This window comes from Equus asinus, chromosome 9 (genome assembly GCF_041296235.1).
Source record: "Equus asinus isolate D_3611 breed Donkey chromosome 9, EquAss-T2T_v2, whole genome shotgun sequence".
Lineage (NCBI taxonomy): Eukaryota > Metazoa > Chordata > Mammalia > Perissodactyla > Equidae > Equus > Equus asinus.
This window is the reverse complement of record NC_091798.1, coordinates 74,927,750-74,948,708: the sequence shown is the minus strand read 5'-3', so window position 1 is coordinate 74,948,708 and position 20,959 is coordinate 74,927,750. Positions and strand designations below refer to the sequence as shown.

Here is a 20,959-nt window from a genome sequence, read left to right as displayed (position 1 = left end):
TGGCTATTATAGATTGTGTGGTCAGGGAAGGGCGCTCTGCAGAGGTGACCTTTGAGCTGAGACCTAAATGACAATAAGAAACCCGCAGGCAAAGTACCAGGCGTAAGGCACATGCAAAAGGAATGGTTAACAAAGCTGGATGGAACTTGGTGACTTCCAGGAACCGCAAGAAGGCCTCTGTGGCCAAAGCATGGTGAGCGCGTGTAGAAGATGAGGTCCCGGAGTTAAAGTAAGGAGTTTCGCTTTTATTGTAAGCGTGATCGGTATCCACTGGAGGTTCTAAAGTGTGAGTGGGAAGTGGGTGATTTAATACAATTGGCATTTAGAAACACAATATTGCACTTTGATTTTACTTCTTTGAAACCTAATTTCTAATTCCCATGCCGGTCAAACGAATCCCGAGCCGTCCCTGTTTGCCCAGGCTGTTTGCGCTCGCCGCCGGCTTGTTTGCACCCGATGCCCTGCTGTTGACAGCCTCGGAGGGGCGTGTGACAGTTGGCAGGCGCAGCGAGGCACAGCTAGAGCCAAGTGGCTGCAGGGGCCGGGGCAGCGGGCGCGGAGGAGGGAGAGGAGGCTGTGGCAGCGCAATGAGGGGGCCACGCTGCGAGCGGGGCGGCGATGCGCACACCGAGCAAGGGATGAGGAAGCGGGGCTCCCGGGACCCCAGGTTGCTCCATCTCGAAGGTTCACCGGGTCAGCCCGGATTTGACATTGGAAACAATGGTGGCTCGGGGATGGAGACAATGGCGCGAGTGCTGGGGAGCGGGGGCGACTAAGTGAGTTTCTGTTTCTCGGGCCCGGCCCCGCCCCGCCTGGCCGCGGGACCTTGCGGCGCACCCCCGGAGCCGCAGGTGTTGGTTTAGGGCTCAGCTGGGGCGGGCCTTCTGCCCACATCCTGCAGCGCCCGCGGCCCCGGGCGGATCCAGCGCCGGATTTTGTGATCCGCCTGCATGTAGAGGCCGCGCCCGGAACCAGCGCAGGCGCTCTCGGCCCCGCGGGGGTCCCAGCCCTGCCATCACTCTCCTGGCCTCCGACCGCTGGGACGGCTCTGCCGTGGGCCGGCAGCCCTGCCGAGACAACCCTCAGCCCCGGCTCCTTCGAGCCTTGGCAAAATGGGCTCCCCGGAGCCAGTCTCCCCCAGGGAAACCGAGCTTCGCAGTCCAGGGAGCGACCGTCGCCCGCAGGCTCCAGCTCTGCCTTCAGATCTCGGCTTCAGTGGCACCTCCCAGCGAGGCCTCTCCTCACCAAGTTATCTGAATTAGCTACGCACTCACTCTCCATCACATCACCCCGACTTAATGTTCAGCGGGGCATTTATCTCAGTCTCGTGTGTCTTCTGTGTTTATTGCCTTTCCCTGGAATGTCCGTTCCACGGGGCAATGACCACGTTTTGCTGGCGGAGTCTCGGTTTCCTGGCGCCTAGGACCCGGGCGGGCCTGGACGCAGTAGGCCGTCTCATTTGCTGAATTGACTGAACGCCGCTATGGGCAGGGGAAGAACCAGACCAGCCGGCCTTCCTGGCGGGGCGGGGCTCGTTCAGGCCACGCCCACGGGGCCGCCCCCCAGCGTTTCCGCGCCCCTCGCCGTCCTCTCCGGAGTCCGCCTGGGGCTGTGCGGCTTCGTTCCCTCTAGCCTCTTTCGCTCTTTGTGCAGCTGTCGCGAAAACCCGGAGCGGCGGCGCCCCTCGCGGCACCTCCCCGCAGCCCTCCCGGCCTCGCTGGGCATGCTCAGTCGGCAGGGCCGCCTCAGCTCTCGGAGTAGGAAGCTTGGGCGCTCGGGCGGTCGAGAGCGGCGGCGGGGGGAAGATGGAGCCCTTCACCAACGGTGAGTGGGCGGCCGGAGGCGCCGGGCCGGACTCTCGGGGCCCAGAGGGTCGTGGGCGGTCGTGACACGCGGGGTCGCCTCCACCGCGGGGTTCCCGCGAGGGTTTGGGGGCGGTAGAGGGGCCTGGGGGAGGCAGCTGGAGGGTCGGGGGGCGGGCCGCGGCCGGGGTAGGGGGACCGGCGTGAAGGTCAGTGCCGCCGCCGAACGGGGCCGGGGGCGCGGGGGCGGCCGGACCCGACCCTCGGCCGCGCGGCCAGGTGGGTGACGGCAAAGTTTGGGCTGCTGTGCGCAGAGGAGGGGGCCGCGGGAAAGTTGGCCGCCCGGTTCTGCCCCCGGGGAAGGCGGGGTTGGGCAGGAAGGGTTAAGCCGCGGCCGCTGCCAAATCCAACTTGTGTGTGGCGCCAGGCGCTGTCCGCCTCTCCTTCAGCGAGCGGCCGGCGTGACTTTTCTCATAGGATGCGGTGGGGGTGGGGGGCTTGGCGGGCTAATTTGGTGGAAGGAAGAGGAACTTGCGGAAAGGCTGGCTCACCTCTGCTCGTGCCGGGAGGTGCCTGCCCGCGCTGTCACCCTCCTGTCTTGTCGCGGAGGCACTCCGCGGGGCGTTCAGGCTTCCTTTCCCCGGCTCCCGCTTATAGCAGTTTTTCAGTCCAAGATTCCTTAAATATCAAGGGTCCGTCACGGTGATATCACAATGTGACGAGGCGAGAGTCAAAGCAGGAGCCTGCAGGATGCCCTGCCAACAGCCACAGCCCTTTGCCGAAAGGAGAGAATAAATCCCATCCTAGTTACAACGATGGCTTTTGTCTGGACTCGAAGTGCCCGTGTCACAATGTAGGGGTGAGATGTCTTACCATTTTGTGGCGTTGAGTATATCGATTCCCCTTGGGGATAGAAAGTACGAAAACTGCTAGGGAGAATTTACCCTAGAGTTAGAGGATTCACTCACTCTCTGGTTATGTTTTCCTGCGAGTGGTTGTTTACTTCAGGTGGATGGTTTGTCACATTCATAGAAGCCAAAGTCTCCTTCTGTTTGGGTGGGTCACTTGCCACCCAAGAGACAGAAACATTGGCCACTATACTATCCCAAACCCCTGCCAGACTTTGCTGTATGTTGTGCTTCGTTCATGGGACTGCGCACTGCTCATTCTGTTTTCCCTGTGCCTGATTCAGAATGCTTCATTCTACTGCCATCTTCTTGTCTGCGCCGTTTCATTAGGCTTAATGATGATAACTTTACTTCTGAATTTTCTTTCTCGTTCAGGTTCTATTTGTAATTACTACTAAGGCTCTAAGAATAGTCTGGTAAAGTTACTAAGAGAATTAAGGAAGGTTTGAGCAGAAAGGAACCTTAGAGACCCTCTAGTACGTTAGTGTAAAACGTGTTTAATACAAATTATTGAATCCTTTCAAATGAATATGCCAAGGCTTTTTCTTTGTTCCAGGTAGGCTGCTTGGAGCTTCCATGTTTGTAGGATTTTAAGTGTGAACTTTCATGCAATTAAAAAAAAAAATCCCCAGAAGGCTGAGTCACCCAATTGTTCAAGATTGTTGCTAGCTTATTTGGTGAACCTGTGCCTACAGAATGACAGTACATTCTCAAGTCTTAAAATTGGGGCCTTTTCTCCCCTCTTAGAATATGCTCCTCCAGATGTGAATATTTGAAAGTTGTCACATTCGGAAGGGCAATGGAAAAGTCCCAGAGAGGAGAACAAAAAAGAAGGAGTGCTTCAACTTTCATGTAGGAAATTGGATTTTCAGTCCTTTCTTATCTATGTTCCAGATTTTCACTGTCTGTGCTGGAGACCGTTTGGCAATGCATCATTTTAGTTAATGTGTTAATCACTCCTCGAGAGACAAGACGAATAGAAACTACAACTTCTAAAGTCAACAAGAAATTAGCTCCTAGAAATTTGAGGTACTTTTCAGGTTTAAGAAGCATTGGTTATTTATTTCAGAACTTTTGATAGCTGTAGAATTTTCTATTGTCTTCAAGCAGGATATGGTATAGTGAAAAGTATGTTTATCTTTGTACTTAATCCTTTCGAGAACAAAGGATATGTACATTTAATTCTTCTCCTTTAGGTCTCGGTGTTCTGGTGCAGAGTGTTTCATTATCCATAGACTTTATAACTGCAGGATTTATTATGCTTGGTATTGGCTGTTGTTACACGTTCATCCTATTTTAATAAAATCTTCACCACTTACACTTTCTCTTATATCCCTATATATGGAGAGAGGTGTGAGAGCTTAACAAAAAGTTTCAGTAATTCAGGACCACATATCTTTCAGTTAAAATCTTGCTACTCTCTGACCTATAAATTTGTAAGGGAGACACATTTATTTTCTGTTTTGTCGTTCTGACTTTCAGTACTTCATCTGTTCCAGTAGGGCTTTCTGTACTTTCCTTGTTTGCTGCCAGTATGGCTCATTCTTCTTGTGCCTTGCTCTCTGCATGCTGATAATGGGTTCATTTGATGAACATCCTACTGTCCAGGTAACCTACTGCTGTAACCCAATTAATATGCACTTCCCCAGAAAGGGATTAGAAGGAAGGACCTTAGTGCCAGGAATTCCCATTTGGCTTACGAGATACTTTTGGTGTTGCTCTTGGGTGAGACTGCTAACCATTATGCTGAAGACTGAGTATCCAGTCTGGCTTTGGATCTTTGGTGACTTTTTATGGGGAGAGAGATGTGCTAGACCAATATGCAAGATTAGTTTGGAAGTGACTTTTATGTCCTGTTAGGCAGGTGGAGGTGAAACTATTAGGAAGTAGTGATTTATGTATTACCAAAAAACAAAAAAAAATCCATGGCAACTCTCCAGGTCTTTTGATAGATGTGCTAGATTGGGACAAGTAGTTATTTGATAATTGTCTAGCTTTATTTGTCCTCATTTGCATGCAGGGTTAGGGTATTTCAGAGTAACTTAAATTTATATTAAAGAATGTAGATGCCAGGGCTCATTCTAACAATCTGATTGAGGAGGTCTGAGGTTGGGTCTAGGAATCTCTGACTTCATTTTGAGGATACTAGAAGTGTTCATCAGAAGGGAGCTTTTGAGAAGTTTATTAGGTAAGAAAATTCAGGATTTGGAAGGATATTGATGGAGAAGGACTTCTTTTCGTGCCTGTACACACACACACACACACACACACACACGTATGTTTTCTTCCGTATGCTTTCTAGTTTGTGGTTTGGTATGAACTAAATCTAGAGGGTGGAAAAACATTGATATTTTGAAGTCCCAATACTAAAAAATACTTAAACAGTTTGTCATTTTTTTCATATGAACAAAGCCCCCAGGAATCACTTTAGTACTACAGCCTGGTGCATAATCAGACAAGGGGACTTTGCTGTCTTATAAGACTATTTTTGTTTTTGTTTTCAGACTGGCATCCAGTTGAAAGTATTTCCCAACTTCTAAAATGGGAAGTCTGGGTTGTAAGGCAGTATAAAGTTGTGATTTCATCTTTTTATCTTACAAATAACAGTTGTCCTATAGGTATGCATTTCTGTTTTTTAAAAATTTTTAGCATCATCTGTCAAAAATGTGAGCTTACCACAGTTTGTTTATATATTTCTTTTCTATGATAAACTACCACATTGAGAGAAAACCTTTCAGAAATGGAAGATCATAGCTTTTCTATGTGATGGAATATAAGTTAAATTCTGTTTTTGTCCTTCTGTCTTAAGTTTTTTATGTCAGTTAAATGAAATAGGACTATATAGGAATCGAGCATTAACATCATTCAATAGTCAACGGTTGAGGCTGTAACTGGAAACCAATCTAGTTTTTAAGGAAAGCAGTAGTGGAAAAGTTCTTTGCTTTACATAACAACTTCTAAAAAAGAGTGTCTTGAGACAAGATAGACAACATATTTTAGATACAGTTAAAACCGGTGATTATTATATATCTGTAGATGATCCTTGAGAACTCAGCCTGAAAGATATATAACCAGAGGGCCCAGCCCCGTGGCTGAGTGGTTAAGTTCGTGGGCTCCACTTTGGCGGCTCAGGGTTTTGCTGGTTTGGATCTGGGGCGCGGACATGGCACTGCTGATCAAGCCATGCTGAGGTGGTGTCCCACATGCCACAACTAGAAGGACCCACAGCTAAAATATACAACTATGTACTGGGGGGCTTTGGGGAGAAGAAAGAAAAATAAATAAATAAATGCTGTATCATTGTCTGAAATGTTAAAAAAAAAGATATATAACCAGAAAGATTGGTTATAAGGAAATTATCATATAAACGGTAAGCCAGGAATGATTTCCTCCTCAGTAATTCAGTCAAACACCATTTTTTAAATGCCCAGTTAAAAGTAGATTTTCTACTAGACACAGTTATAAGAAAATCACAAACCTGTGTCATCAGATAATGCTTACCTCAATCAGAGAAATGAAATGTTTTCGTGTTAATATAAAAATATACAAATATAGAAGCAAAAAGGAATGAAACTTTAGGACAATTTTCTAATTATGAGATAAATGTGCAGAATTGTCTTTATAAACTGTTCATATGACATCTGTCACCAGTAAGTTTACATTTCTAATGATTTAGAGTAATACTCCTGTTAGGAAACAGCAGCATTTTGAAGCTTCTCTGTGAAAGCATTAGGAAATTGAGATATGGAGGAGTTTGGCCAGGGTTACTCTAGGTGTTGGATGGAGCTAGATTAGGCCCATGGTTCTTGGCAGTTGAGATGAGGACTGTGCAGCCATGTTCTGTCAGTTAGTTACCTCGAGTCTGGAAAACCATCGGAGGAGCCTTTCCATAATACTATTTGGAGCAACCAGTGAAAGTCTTTTGTTTGTTTGTTTTAATTTGAATCCCTAGATCTGCACCTCTTCTGATTGTTCACAGGAAACTAGAATTGGGAATGGAGGGAAATTTTGGAGCCCTTGTGGTGGTACAGCTCCTTTTATATCTAGTGGCCGTTGTAGAGGAGGCTGCCCATTGCCCTGGTGTTTCTGTGCAGTAAATATGACAGTAAGAGTTTCTGTGTCTATGGGATGGTCATCAGGATTCCCTTGTAACCTGATTCATTGTTGTAATCCATTTATGATTGTCTTGGCAGCACCTGTCGGACTTTGAATCCAAAGATCTTTAGGGAAAATTGAGACTTAAGACAATTAGTAATGAAGTTGAAAGAAAAGTAGAGATTTAAGGTAGAGGAGGAAGCTGATAGGCAGAGTTTCAAAATGGTCATACCTTGAGCCTTACAAGTCTTTGGCTTAGAAGTGAGCCTCATTTGCAGAGCAGCACACTGTTGTATGAGATTGAAAGATAGAGTTAGGGTTGGAAGGGGAGGTAGATGGGTCTGGTTGGACAAAAGGAATTGAGAGGTCAGAGGATGAATGAGTTAAGACTGGCATTTGGAGGCCCTGGAAGGAGACAGAAAACGTTTGCCACGAGTTTCATCATACTGTGTACTTCTCTCTTTCATAGTCAGAAAATTCATGGTCACTTGTAAGGACTGTTCACTTTCCTGAATGTTTTGGATGTCAAGAAAAAAATATGAAGAGGACTATAGAGCTATTGACCTTGTGGAACCATCGTGGTAGCAATCACTGTTCTTTATGGCCTGGTTTTGCTTCACTTTTCTGTTGATGCTTATAGTTGAACAATGAACGAATTAATTTTTTTAAAATTCCAACCTTAGCATCTAAACTAGGAGGAAACCAGTTCATTCCCCAAATAAAGAAAATTCAAGCTTCCAAGGGAGTTTGAACAAACAATGGAGAATCAAGTTCAACTGTAGAAGACCCTTTGAAGTTCTTTTCCTTTTAGTGTGTATTGCTTAATGAAGGTCCTCTTGGGTATTCCTCTCACATATTTCAAGAATGCAGTCATCAAAACAAAGCTCAAGCCAATTGTCTGGACTTCTGTGGATTGGGGGGTTGGGTGGTCCAAAGTCTTCTCCAGACCCCCCAGTGCTATTAGGGGAAGGCCAAACTGATGATCTGGGATAAAGGGAATTAAAGAAGGCTTCCATGATGCTTCTATGGGGAGAGCTTCATAAGGAGCAGGAGAATGGAAAGTGCAGTGAGAGAACTTATACCTCTGTGGGTTGAGTGTGTTCCTTTCCTTCCTGGATCTCACAGCAAATGATGACCAGGCCTGTGTGGTAGTGTTTCCCACACAGCTGCCTGAGATGGCATTTCGTGTCATGGAGGAACTTTGTGATGGGCAAGGAGGCTTTGGACTATGGTATTTCTCACAGCTGAAACTGTTATTTTATGAGATTTAAAACAGTTGTTGGAATAGTCATCCCCTCAACAGCATTACACCATTTCAAGATTCTCTTGAGAGGAAAATGCATGGAGCTAGTGGGAGTGATTAAGAAGAGCTAAATCTTTAAAGGATCTTTCTTTAAGTTGGTGTTGGTGGTGTGATTTGAAGACAGAAGTAGTGCAAAACTTGTCTAGTTTCTTCTTGTCCCATAATTGTCGAAGGGCCTCAATGGTTAAGTAAGGGAGGGTGCTAGGCCCTTGGGGCTTGGTTGGAGGAACTAGTCTGTCCTAGATTTATGAAGATCATGTTGATGAGTTTGAACTAGTTCCCCCTTGTACTTATTAGCAGTAGTTTCTCTGCTCTTTAAATTAAATGTTAAGTACCTAAACCCTTTGAGCCACTGAAATTGTTCAGTGTCTGAATTGGGTGGCTAGACTAAGAAAACAACTCAGACTGAGCATAGAGTATTGGATCTTAGTAGGAATAAGAAATGCATTGCTCTTTAAAACAGCAGCCTCACTTCCATCTGCATCAATATAGGCTACTGAGAGGCTTGGTGACTTTCCAGTTGGAGGAAGCACACAGAAAAATAATCAAATGTAGAAAGGAGGGTCTGGTCTGACTTAGGGATCAGATAATAAGTATAGTGTGTTGAGTTAGGTAGAAATAAGTACTGGTTCACTAAAGTGTGGCTGGCTTTTTTCGAGTGCAGTTGTTATTGCAGTTCAGTATGTAGTTCTGTTTTAATTACAGTAATTGCCAATTCAGGAAATACTACTGAGATAAAGACCTGAAGAAATCACGCATAGCAGCTTTTCTTGACAGATAATCAAATGACAATGACTATTGGTAAAAAAAAATATGGTTACAGTCCCAGACTTTTGGATAATCATCTCTATTTTTTTAATCTGATTTATTTATTTTTTTTTTTTGAGGAAGATTAGCCCTGAGCTAACTGCTGCCAATCCTCCTCTTTTTGCTGAGGAAGCCTGGTCCTGAGCTAACATCCATGCCCGTCTTCCTCTACTTTATATGTGGGACGCCTACCGCAGCATGGCTTGCCAAGCGGTGCCATGTCTGCACCTGGGATCTGAACCGGTGAACCCCAGGCTGCCAAGAAGTAGAACGTGCGCACTTAACCGCTGCGCATCACTGTTTTTTTTAATGAGTTAAAGTGACCCTCAGTAAGTTGTAAATTGATGGCAGAGTTTGCTGTAGAGATTTAAGACCATCATTTACCTTGTGTTTTATCAGTCTGATGAGTCATAAGGAAAAGTATTTCAGAGAATCATCAGAAAAATAGTTCTTTATTCAAATCCTTCTGAGATCAAGCCTAGCAAATTTATTCACCAATCGAGGTATTTTTTAACTCATAAATATTCTGCATGCATTGAAGAGTTCTTATAAATTTCCTTTGCAGATCTCATTCAGTGACATGCATTTGCTGTTAAATAAGTCAGGCATTATGCCTAATGCCATGTTTCATTTTAAATAAGGAATTAATGATAGGTTAAGATTCTTTTGAAACTATATCCAGGTAGTTGATGGAATTAAAAACAAACTTTTTAACTTTAGATCATGCGAAGATATTTGCAGCTATGTAGATTTGCCCGAGAGATTAATAAGCATAAATGTTTAGGCATCATTGACAATTTCAATTACTTTTTATAGCTAAATCTTTCTAATAGATGCCCTAAGGATTGTCAAGGACTGTGGGACCTATGTTATGAGGAAATTAAAAAAATAAATAAAACTATAAGATAAAGATTGTAAATTTGATTGAAGGACAAATTTGATATAAACGTTAGGGTAAGTAATTTATCCTAGAAAAGGGAAAGAAAATTGAATATTAAACTAAAATAATTTTATTTTTCCCTCACAAGGATGTTGGCTAACTTTTAAGTGAATAAAATGGCATATCTTGATGTGATTTCTCATCATTGTCGTAATGGTAAATATAAGGATAAAGGAACCAAATACTCTAAGTATTCTGTACTGTTTGTCTCTATTCTTTAGTCCATGGAATATCATGTTGCACTTGTTAACTTGATGCTTTTTAGGTGTGCTTTGGCCAGAATTTTAACTAAAGCATTTCATTTTTGGAATCGACAGTGTTTCTGAATGCTCATTGTTCAGTAGAACTAGATGGTTATTATTAGAATTTTGTACATTATTGTAAATTTTATATTTTCTCTTGGTTCTATATTAATTCCATTGTGGATAGCAACTAGAGAAAATAAATACAGAAGTGTGTGTGTGTGTGTATATACATATATAAATAATATGTTGTACAAAAAAGTTTTTAGAAGATGAATGCTTTTGGCTTTATTTTATTGAAACCAGATAATACTGGGGTTCAAATCTACTTGATTATTTTCTTCTTTCTTTTGCTTATTTCTCCTTTTTTTGTTTGTTTTAAATTTCTTCCTTTTTACGTGCTAATAGCTTTTCTTCATCTCATATTTTTATCACCCAGACTAAAAATATAACAAACCAAAATTAGTTTTCCATGTCTCCTTTGCTTCATTCTTCTCTTGGGGAGTTAGGAGTGAGGGTCAGAGAAGAAGCGTAGAGTGACTTTTTGTGTTTGTGTGTGAGGAAGATTGGCCCTAGCTAACATCCGTTGCCAAGCTTCCTCTTTTTGCTTGAGGAAGATTATGGTTGAGCTAACAACTGTGCCAGTCTTCCTCTGTTTTATGTGGGATGCCACCACAGCACAATTTGAGGAGCAGTGCTATGTCTGTGCCTGGGATCCAAACCCACGAACCCTGGGCTGCCAAGGCAGAGCATGCAAACTTAACCACTGCGCCACTGGGCCTGTCCCTAGAGTGACTATTTTAATATGGATTCTTCTGGCATACCGTTTTAAACTGCCTCAATTAACAAGTATTTTTTAATTTGTTTTTGACACATCCTCCTTTTTAAAAGGTGATAGTTTTTAAAAAGATACCCCCTCAAATAAATACACTGAAATATACCTTCATTGTATCATTGTATGCTAACTTGTTTCAAGCTTTGTTCTTAAAGCTGGAGTACAAATAGGAATGCAGCATGGTCTCTGCCCTTGAGGAGCTTACATTCCAGAAGAATTAATTTCAAAAGGTTTTTTATTTTTTGAACTTTTCATATTCATTCATTTCCTTTTTTTTTTTTAAAGATTGGCACCTGAGCTAACAACTGTTGCCAGTCTTCTCTTTTTCTTCTTCTCCCCAAAGCCCCCCAGTACATAGTTGTGTATTCTAGTTGTGAGTGCCTCTGCTTGTGCTATGTGGGACGCTGCCTCAGCATGACCTGATGAGTGGTGCCATGTTTGCGCACAGCATCCGAAATGGCGAAACCCTGAGCCGCCGAAGCGGAGCACGGGAACTTAACCACTCCGCCACAGGGCTGGCTCCCTGAAAGGTTTATTGAAGTCGCAAATTAGTACACTCTCTTTGAAAACTGTCAGACTTGGAGAAGCACAGGTCCCGTCCCACACTGCTTTCCTTAGATACATTTGGTTTTGTACTTTTATTTTTTTCATTTTGGAGCTCTCTCCATGAATCTACCTCATTTTGTAAGACTACTGCATAGTGTAGCGTCGTAGTGAAGAGCAGTTCAGACTGCTGCATTCAAATCCTGGCTCCTCATTCACTAGCTCTGTGATTCGTATTTAAGGTTATCACCAGCATGTTTTAATATCTTTAGTTAACAAACTAAAATGTATACAGAAACTCAAAATCTTTTCTGATGTTAGCTGAGATCTAATATACGTGGTGGTTTGGGCATATTCCAGCCATAATGAGATTTTGAAAATTGGGGAACAAATAGCATGTCTTGCGTCTTGTTTATTAAAGGCTTGGGGCCAGTATAAGAGGATTCTTTGCATTTCATATTTATTAACAATTATTATGCATTTGTAACAGTTTCAGGGAAGTGTTGCCTAAGAGCAGAAGAACTATTCATTTCTACATCCAAATTAATTCTGGCTTAGATATGTTTTTCTGGTTCCTTCAAGCAAATGTAATATGTAACACCTCATTATTCATACAAGTAGGGCTTGTTTCAGTCTTAGATCAGGTATTGAATATATTTTGTCCGTTAGGTAGGGTTGAAATAGTTAGGAATTTAAGACCCAAAGGGGTGGTGTTAACATGAAGGTATAGAATAAGGGTACTTCATTAACTGGTAACAAGGCCTGTATTTCATAGGCATCAGGACTGCTAACAAACATGTCTATAATATAACGTGTTTACATTCTTACCTATTTTGTTATGTTTCTTCACAGGAAGCTTAATAAGAACCTAGTTTTACTAGTGAATTTGTATTTCTGCTAGTGACTGTGACACCCTGATTTTATTATTGTTATTTTTGCAGAATGAATGTAGCTTGGCAGCAGCTTTTGGCTCTGAGACTCTATTATGAATTATGGCAATTTACTTCTCTACCTCCCCCCTTCCAGGAGTCTCTGGATCTGGGTTTTTTTTTTTTTCCCCTCACAAAGGTAATATTTTGAACTTCTGAAACATATAAGGTAGTGATTTTGACCAGACAGCAAGGTGAAGGATGTAAGGAATAATCCTGTCAAGTGCCTATGTGGGTGGATTGCATGGGAACAGAGTAGAGGCATTTCTTACCTTGGGCCACAGTTTCTCCTGGGAAATCTTAGGGTTGAGAAGATAGCGTTTTCCCACCAGAACAAGTTACTGGAGTCCACATTTCTCCCCAGGGATGCCCAAAGAAGCGTAAATGGCATGTTATGAAAGTGATATTGAACGTCTTAATCTCAGATTCGTGTGCTGCATGCACAGCAAGCCAAACACTGAGACACTGGTGCTTGGAGATGGAGAAAGGCCCCATTTAAGTTGGCCAAGATGAGAAGGTGGGAGCTTGGGTTCACTCAAATCCACCTTCCCCAGAGCAAAAAGCAGGGGGATTTTATAGAGCTGAGGGGCTTGGCAGGAGGAGCTTTGGAGAAACAAAGGGGTTACTCGAAGAGGAGGTCACTCCCGATAAGCCCATGGGCAGGCTGCTGGGGGCCAGCTCTCCGGTGATCACAACCTACCCCAAGGCATTCTCTTTCTTCTGCACAGCAAACTTACAAATCCTCAAGACCCTAGTCACCTCTCAAGTTAAAACCAGAGAACAGCATATTGATGAGATTCATCTGTGTTGGGAACAAAGCCAAAAGGCAGTCACGTTCTTATTGAATATCTACAGTAACCCTCAGGTACCTGGCTTCAAAAACAGAGGCACCACTTGTTTAGGATTCCATTTTCTAAATGGTTAAAACCACATTTTGAGTTCTATATAAAGAATCTATATGCTGGTTCATCCAGGGACCATCAGTTACATCCAACAGATAAAAACACAATTCTCTTGTATTTGATTGCTACTTGAGTTGGCACCTAACATAGTGTCCCGCACATATTTGATACTCAGTAAATGTTGTCCGAGAGAAATATTGCTTCAGACAACTCCAAAACAAAACTTTAAGTAACGGTTTTGTTTTCTTTGTACTCTTTTAATTGAGAGGTTTTTCTTCTTTTTTTCCCACTGAAAGTTGAATTTTAGTGCTCTTTTCCTTTTTCTGTAAATTTCTCTATAGCAAATAGAGTAATTCCAAATCACTGTTTTGGAATATTCTTATCAGTGTCATTCAGCTTCCCTTTCCACTGAACTGTATTTTGAGCACTTGCAGTGTTTTAGAGCCTGTGCTTTATGCAGGGAAGAAAGTGCTAAATAAGACATAGTCTCAGTGTTTGAGGGGAAGGAAGATGATGCTTAGGGTGAGGGAGTCTCTGACTCTGAAGCATTTTCAAAATCAGAATTGAAAAGTGATCCAAAATTTCCTCCTTCCTTCTTTGATCTTCTGTGCTTCTGTCATAGCCGAAGAGCTGCTATGCATTTGAGGCCAAAGTGATATGGTTGAATCAGTTTCTCTTCCCCCTGGCTTTCTGACTGACCTGCTGTTGGGGTACTTTACCCTTCATTAGGAAGCCACAAAAACAACTCCCAAGGCAGTTCAATTCAACTTTTGAAAAGGAATTTCCTGATATCCCAGAATTGGTAAGAAGGCATGAATTCGTCATGCGGAAACATTCGTGTGGACTTATGGGAAGAGGAAAGGAGGTGAAGCTACCTTGTGGCTGTCAATTAGGCAAAGCCATTGAGAGGGAGGGCTCTCTGTTAGTTGACACGACAGAGTAACTAATGGTATGAGTTAGTTATAGTATGAGCTGAGATACGAAAGTATGAATTTTAGACATGACACTAACCAGTAGGAAAAAAAGTGGATGTTTCTGTCCTGATGCTAGTCAAAGGATAAAAATTAAATGACATTTTGAGAAGAACAAAACCTAAACAATTTCTTAGTGGCCACATAACATAAATTATGGTGTGTGAAACATGAAGGCATTTATTCAACTTCTGCTTCCTCCTTAAAATATCTCCATTTTTTCCCTCTTACTCTGTATGTTTATGGAGTGCTTATATGGAAACAAAGTATAGCCAGTGTATTAGTCAGCTCGGGCTGCCATGACAAAATACCACAGACTGAGTGGCTTAAACAACAGAAATTTTATTTCCTTACAATTAGAGTCCAAGATCAAGGTGCACATGGTTGGTTTCTGGTGAGAGCATCCTTCCTCGTATGCGGTGGCTGCCTTCTTGCTATGTGCTCACGTAGCCTTTCTTCTGTGCACACAGAGAGTGACCGCTGGTGTCTCTTCCTCTTCTTATAAGAACACCAGTTCTGTCAGCCCCACCCTTATGACCTCTTTTAACCGTAATTATCTCCTTAAAGGCCTGTCATCAAATATAGTCACATTGAGGGTTAGCACTTCAACATATGGATTTTGGGGAGACACGATTCAGTCCATAACAGATAGCCTTCCTTTTTGACAGTTTGTTTACCTCAGCCAAGGAAGGTTGTGTTTTTCCATAGGAACAAATTATTGGAGTGTACATTCCTCTTGCCTGAGAATGCTCAAAGGAGCATACATGGTTAAGTTCAATTATTTTTTTCTGGACCCAGGAATCCAGGATGATCCCAAACCCGTGTGCTTTCCTGCCCTGCTATAGAATGATCCAGACATTCTATGTTTGTTTTTCTTACTTTATGTATTTGCTCTATATGCTTTTTCAAACAGTATACTGAGACTTCCGTGCTTGAATCAAGATGTCTGGAGAGTTTGGGGATTTTTTCTTTATCTTTGAAGGCAGAGTTATGCTTCTCAAACCTTTTGGTCTCAGGACCCCTTTTATACTCTTAAAAATTATTGGGGACCCCTAAGAGTTTTGTTTATGTGAGTTATATCTCTAGATATTTACTGTGTTAGAAATTAACACTGAAAAGTTTTTAAAAATGTTTTAAACAACAAAAAACTTTTACATGTTAACATAAATAACATTTTTAAGGAAAATTGCTATTTTCCAAAACAAAAAAATAAGTGAGAGGCATTGTTTTACATTGTTGCAAATCTCTTTAAAGTCTGGCTATTAAGAAGACAACTGGATTTTCAGGTTTGCTTCTGCGTTCAGTCTGTTATTCACACGTCCTGTAGCCTATGGAAAACTCTGCTGTACACTCATGAGAGAGAGGGAGTGAAAATGGCAAATAATATCTTATTACGAGAATAGTTTTCACCTTGAAGACCTACTGAAAGATTATCTAGGATTTCCAGGCATACTCATACCACATCTTGAGGACTGTTATTCTGAATATTAAGCCTGCATTTTACAGGGACTGGAGAGCAATACCTTAGCAGTCCACCGCAGGTAGAAAGTGGAACTGTTGGAATTAGGCAGCAAGTTTCTTAAGATAGATCTAGGTCACAGGAGAAGGAAATGTTCTAGCCAGGCATATCTGACAATCCACACATCAGATGCCTTGGTTATTTGCGGATTCTACAGTCATTTATTTCAGCCCTGGATCATTGTAAACTAGGGAGGACACAGCTTTTTAAAACACTCATTGCCTTTAAAAAAATAATTGATTATTACCTATTTTCTGTTTATACCTGAAAGGTTTTCTCCAAGCTGCCCCTCTTTTCCAATACCGTCTCCCTCCAACATACATAATATGGATACATCATTTATCTTCTCAGCCCTGTAGTGGTAGTGATTTCATAGACTTTTCTTAGTTTCAATGAATTAAAGGCCTACATGGTTAAGTTCAATTATTTTATTTTTCTACTTGTCCTGATCTATGGAGTGTAGAATGATACAAATCCCTTTGTCCCATTCCTGCCCAGTCATAGAATGGTCTAGACCTTTAACTAGAATCAACTTTCTTTTTTCTCTGGGCTTTTAGGGGCCATGAAGACTAGGATTGATCTACTTAAACTCTTCCTTGGAGCTGGCCCGGTGGCGTGGTGGTTAAGTTCATGCCGTCTGCTTTAGCTGCTTGGGGTTCCCTGGTTTGGAACCCAGGCATGGACCTATGCACTGCTTATCAAGCCGTGCTGTGGCAGACATCCCACATAAAAAATAGAGGAAGATGGGCACGGATGTTAGCTTAGGGCTAATCTTCCTCAAGAAAACAAAAACAGAAAACAAAAAACTGTCTTCCTTTCCCCTATCCTCAAAATAAGACATATGGTTTGTGATCAAATGTAAACATGTGCACCTTGGCATGTATGTGTAAGTTCAGCCAACTGTACTAGCATTCTATAAGAGTAGGTGATATACCCACCCATCCAGAGTACATTGAAGTATTTATTATTATAGAGAATTAGTCCTTCTCTCTTGGTGTTTATAGTAAGTGTCAGGAATACTTTTACACAGGAGACATTTTATGCTTCCTTTGTATGAGTGGACAAAAAGTAATTGTGGAACAAAGGGCTGGAGTCTAGCATGTGAATGTGCATTAATTGTTCAAGTGAATAAACCTCTAAAATTGGCCTTCTATAATTAAAATCAGAGTACTTAAGTGTTGCATATTCATGATTCTTGGTGTTACAGTTTTTAAAGTTAAAGTCAAAGCAAAATGAAAAAAGTTTACGGTGTATCTCTCCCTCTTATCTCCAGTCCTAGGCAAACACTGATCTGCTTTCTGTCGCTATAGATTAGTTTATATTTTCTAGAATTTTATATAGATGGAATTATATAGATTTTTAATAAGTGGAATCATACACTATATTTTTTGGCCTGGCTTCTTTCACTCAGCGTAATAATTTTATTTTGATACTCATCTATGTAATATTAGTCCCTTTTTTTGCTTTTTAAAAAATTGCTGGGTAGTATTCCATTGTATGGATAAACTGTAATTTGTTTATCCATTTACCTCTTAATGGACATTTGTTTCCAGTTTTGGATTATTATAAATAAAGCTGCTGCGAACATTGAAGTACAAGTCTTTGTGTAGACTTTATTTTCTCTTGGATAGATACCTAGGAGTTGATTGGTTGGGTCATCTGGTAGCTGTTTGTTTCAACTTTTTAAGACAATGCCGTTTTCCAAACTGGTTTTACCATTTTGCATTTCCATTGGCAATGTATGAGAGTGCTTATTTTCCACATCCTCCCCAAGATGTGACATCATTAATCTTTTTAATTTTAGCCAATCCAATGGGTGTGTAGTGGTATCTCACTGTGGTTTTAATTTCATTTCCCTGATGACTATTGATTTGGAGCATCTTTTCATGTGTTTTTTGGCCATTAGTTCATCTTTTTTTATGAAATGGTTGTTCAAACCTTTTGCCCATTTATTGAGTTCTGAAGAGTTTTTTTAATGTATTCTGGATACATGTTTACACAAAGATGTAAGTATATTTGCGTAATACATAATATGTGTATTATATATTGCACATATATATAAATAGTTCCATGTATAAAAACACTAAAGATATTGCTCTATCATCTTCTGGCCTCCGTAGTTTTCTGTTAAGAAATCTATTGGAAATTTGAATTGTGGGTACCCTATATGTAATATGTCATCTTCTTTCTAGCTGTTTTTCAGTTTTTCTTTACTTTTGGTTTTTAGCATTTTGATTATTTGTATCTTGGTTATCTTTGGGGTTATTCTTTTTTAGGTTCATTGAACTTCTTGAATCTGACTTTATGTCTTTCACCATATTTCCCAAGTTGTGGACCATTGTTTCTTCAGATAATTTTTCTGCCCAATGTTTTTTTCCTGTCATTCTAGGACTCCAATTACATATATGTTAGTCCTTTTGATATTGTCCTACAGGTCCCTGAGGCACTATTCATCTTTTTCTAAATCTTTCTTTTGTTCTTCAAATTGAATAATTTGTTTATCTTTAAGAAATGTTTACTGTCTGATATGTGAATCATGATCAAAATTGATCTTCGGTTGAGCTTGTAAATCCCCCGAAAAATAGCTGGAGTAAACAGCTGCAGTGAAGCTTGGTTCAATGAATGAATCTAAACTGAAACTTAAAAAAAAATCCCATGCAATATGATTTGCTGTAAACTTTAAGTTGTTAATTGAAATGCATTTTTAAGCAAATTGGTTAAATTCTGGGGTGTGAGTGTGGGGTGTCATTTCCTGTTAGTACTCTTATCAGCCAGAACATGAGTTCTGTGTCCCGACAAGTAGCTGTGCAGTTACTTTTTCCCAGTGGTGACCCTTTGTTGAGACTAGGCTTTGTGAGAAGCTGGGAAAGTAATAAAATGTGGTAGAAATGTTTGCATCAAAAAACAGATTTTAAAAATTAGTAAGTAAAGTTTTATCGCTTAGCCAGAAAACTCCTATATTAGTAATTATACAGATTCTTTCATCCCAAGTATCACATTTTATTGTAGCAGGGTTCAGCTAGTACTACAGGAAGAAGAGGAGACAGCAGATATATTTTCTCAAAAAATCAGCTATAGTACAACATGAGAAGTTTCTCAAAAAATACAACTTTCAGGGGCTGGCCCCGTGGCCGAGTGGTTAAGTTCGTGCGCTCCGCTGCAGGCGGCCCAGTGTTTCGTTGGTTCGAATCCTGGGCGCGGACATGGCACTGCTCATCAGACCACGCTGAGGCGCGTCCCACATGCCACAACTAGAAGGACCCACAACAAAGAATATACAACTATGTACCGGGGGTCTTTGGGGAGAAAAAGGAAAAATAAAATCTTTAAAAAAAAAAAAAAAAACAACTTTCAGTCATATCTGGTCTGTTTTGTCTGAGTTCAGGATGGAACTATGTTGCTGAGTGCTTGAACTGTCAGCTTGTCTGTTCCCTGAAATGATTTTTATTCTTCTAGTTTGGTCTTAAAGTCTTGAGAATTCATTTTATTATAAAATGTAAAAAGTCATTTTAAAAAATATAGATCTCTTTGCTGTTTTTAAGGGAAAAAGGATACCTAGAGTAGATATCCAGTTATCTAGAATAGAATAACTTGTAGCATCTTGTAGACTTGGTTTTTCAGTTGATGAGTAGACCATGTTAGGAAGTTCTGTTATCTGAAAAGGAGTCAATTTTTTAAAAAAAAACAATTGTCTACTACAGTGCAAGAACAAGTGACTTCTCTGAGGTTGCTTAACATTTCCTGTAAGTCTGAGAAAGTGGTTGTTTTCAAAATAACTGAGCTAAATTTTGGTAGAACTAAACTTAGCTGAGCAGTTCTGTGGGTTAAACTCACTCACCATTTCACTTCCAGCTTCCTGTAGAGAAGTTAAAATTTAAAAATTAAAAAAAAGAAATCTCCCTGGTTCCAGTCGGTTTTACTAACCAGCTGTATAACTTTGGACAAAAGTTAATTGTTTTACCTGTAAAGCATAATAGGTTTAGAGGGTCTCTAAGAAAGCTTCTAGTTTTCTAAAATAGCAAAAAAGTTTCAATAAACTGTGTTGTATTTGGATAATTTTATAATCTTAATGAGAGAGGGGGAAAGCCCATAATGGAATAATACAGTGAATGTAATTGGACAACATCTGGCAGCGCTTTTTGAATACCTACTAAGTGCCTGGTGAAGAGAGTTGTGCAAACCACAGCGTCAGTATCTGACACATGGTGGTAGTTGTGTTCAGCCCTGAGGCTGTGCTAAACCTCTGTGCAGCTCTTCAGCTCTCATGCAGAGGTGGCTCTGCGACCACCCCAGCCCAGCTCCTGAGGCTGTGAAGACATGAAACATTTCCCTGGCTCGAGGGACATGGTTTGACACGCCTGGGCTATTTTAAGTCACGTCACATGGTGTTGAAGGGTTTAACTGCTACAGTCAGAAAAATGTGGGCTGGGAACTTGGCTGTGCCACTTACTAGCAAGTTCTTTAACCTCTCTGACTCTCATTTCTTCATTTATAAAATGTCGTGGGGATTAAATTAAACTGGATGACACATGTAAAATTGATTAATACAGAAAGCTAATTATTGACCACTTACTATGTGCTAGGCTCTGTTCCACATGTTTTACAGGTGTCTTGTTTAATTCTCACAACTCAATGAGATAGGTACTATTATGATCTCCATTTTACAAATGAGCAAACTGAGCTTGAAAGATGAAATAACTTGTTCAAGTTTACACAGGAAGTGGCCAGAGCAGTCTTGTTCCAGAGACATTCTTAGCTATTTTGCTGTGCTGAGCCCGTTATTAGCACATGTTAAAGCCCTCAGAGAATGTTGATTTTTATCATCATCATTACTGATGGTAATGTTAAAATGATTGTGGTGGTGATGAACTTGGTTTTACTACTTTCAGTGTTTAACCTTGTCCTCTTCTAGGATCCCAGGTAAAGCATTCTCACATCCATTGATGAGAGAGTGAGAAACTATAAAGTCATGTACATCAAGGCCTTTGGGCTTTGGAAGAAAAGCCCATAGCTGCACTCAGGAGTTTTTGTATGAAGAATGCAAAGTGTTCTGAATACCAAGTGTTCTGTTCTCTCCTTATGTGTCTGAGTTGAAGTCTAAAATAACCATGGCGCCTTGCATGTGTTCCCATTTCAAAGATGCCACAGATCGTAGAACTAGCA

The 20,959-nt window shown here is 41.3% G+C and overlaps 1 protein-coding gene across 2 annotated transcripts in view; it reads left to right on the top strand.

The window, feature by feature from the left end:
- Nucleotides 1-206: 206 nt before the first annotated feature.
- The window catches only part of LNPEP (leucyl and cystinyl aminopeptidase), an 88,695-nt gene continuing 67,942 nt past the window's right edge, over nt 207-20,959 (top strand). Inside the window, exon 1 of one of the 2 annotated variants that reach the window (XM_070517703.1) lies at nt 207-229. Coding sequence is in view for 1 of the 2 variants with exons in the window: in XM_014867246.3 (XP_014722732.3) it covers nt 1,806-1,824 (19 nt within the window). In the remaining variant the exon portion in view is untranslated. Of the gene's footprint in view, nt 230-1,032; nt 1,825-20,959 lie in introns of those variants that run through there. The other variant, XM_014867246.3, reaches the window with a different exon arrangement.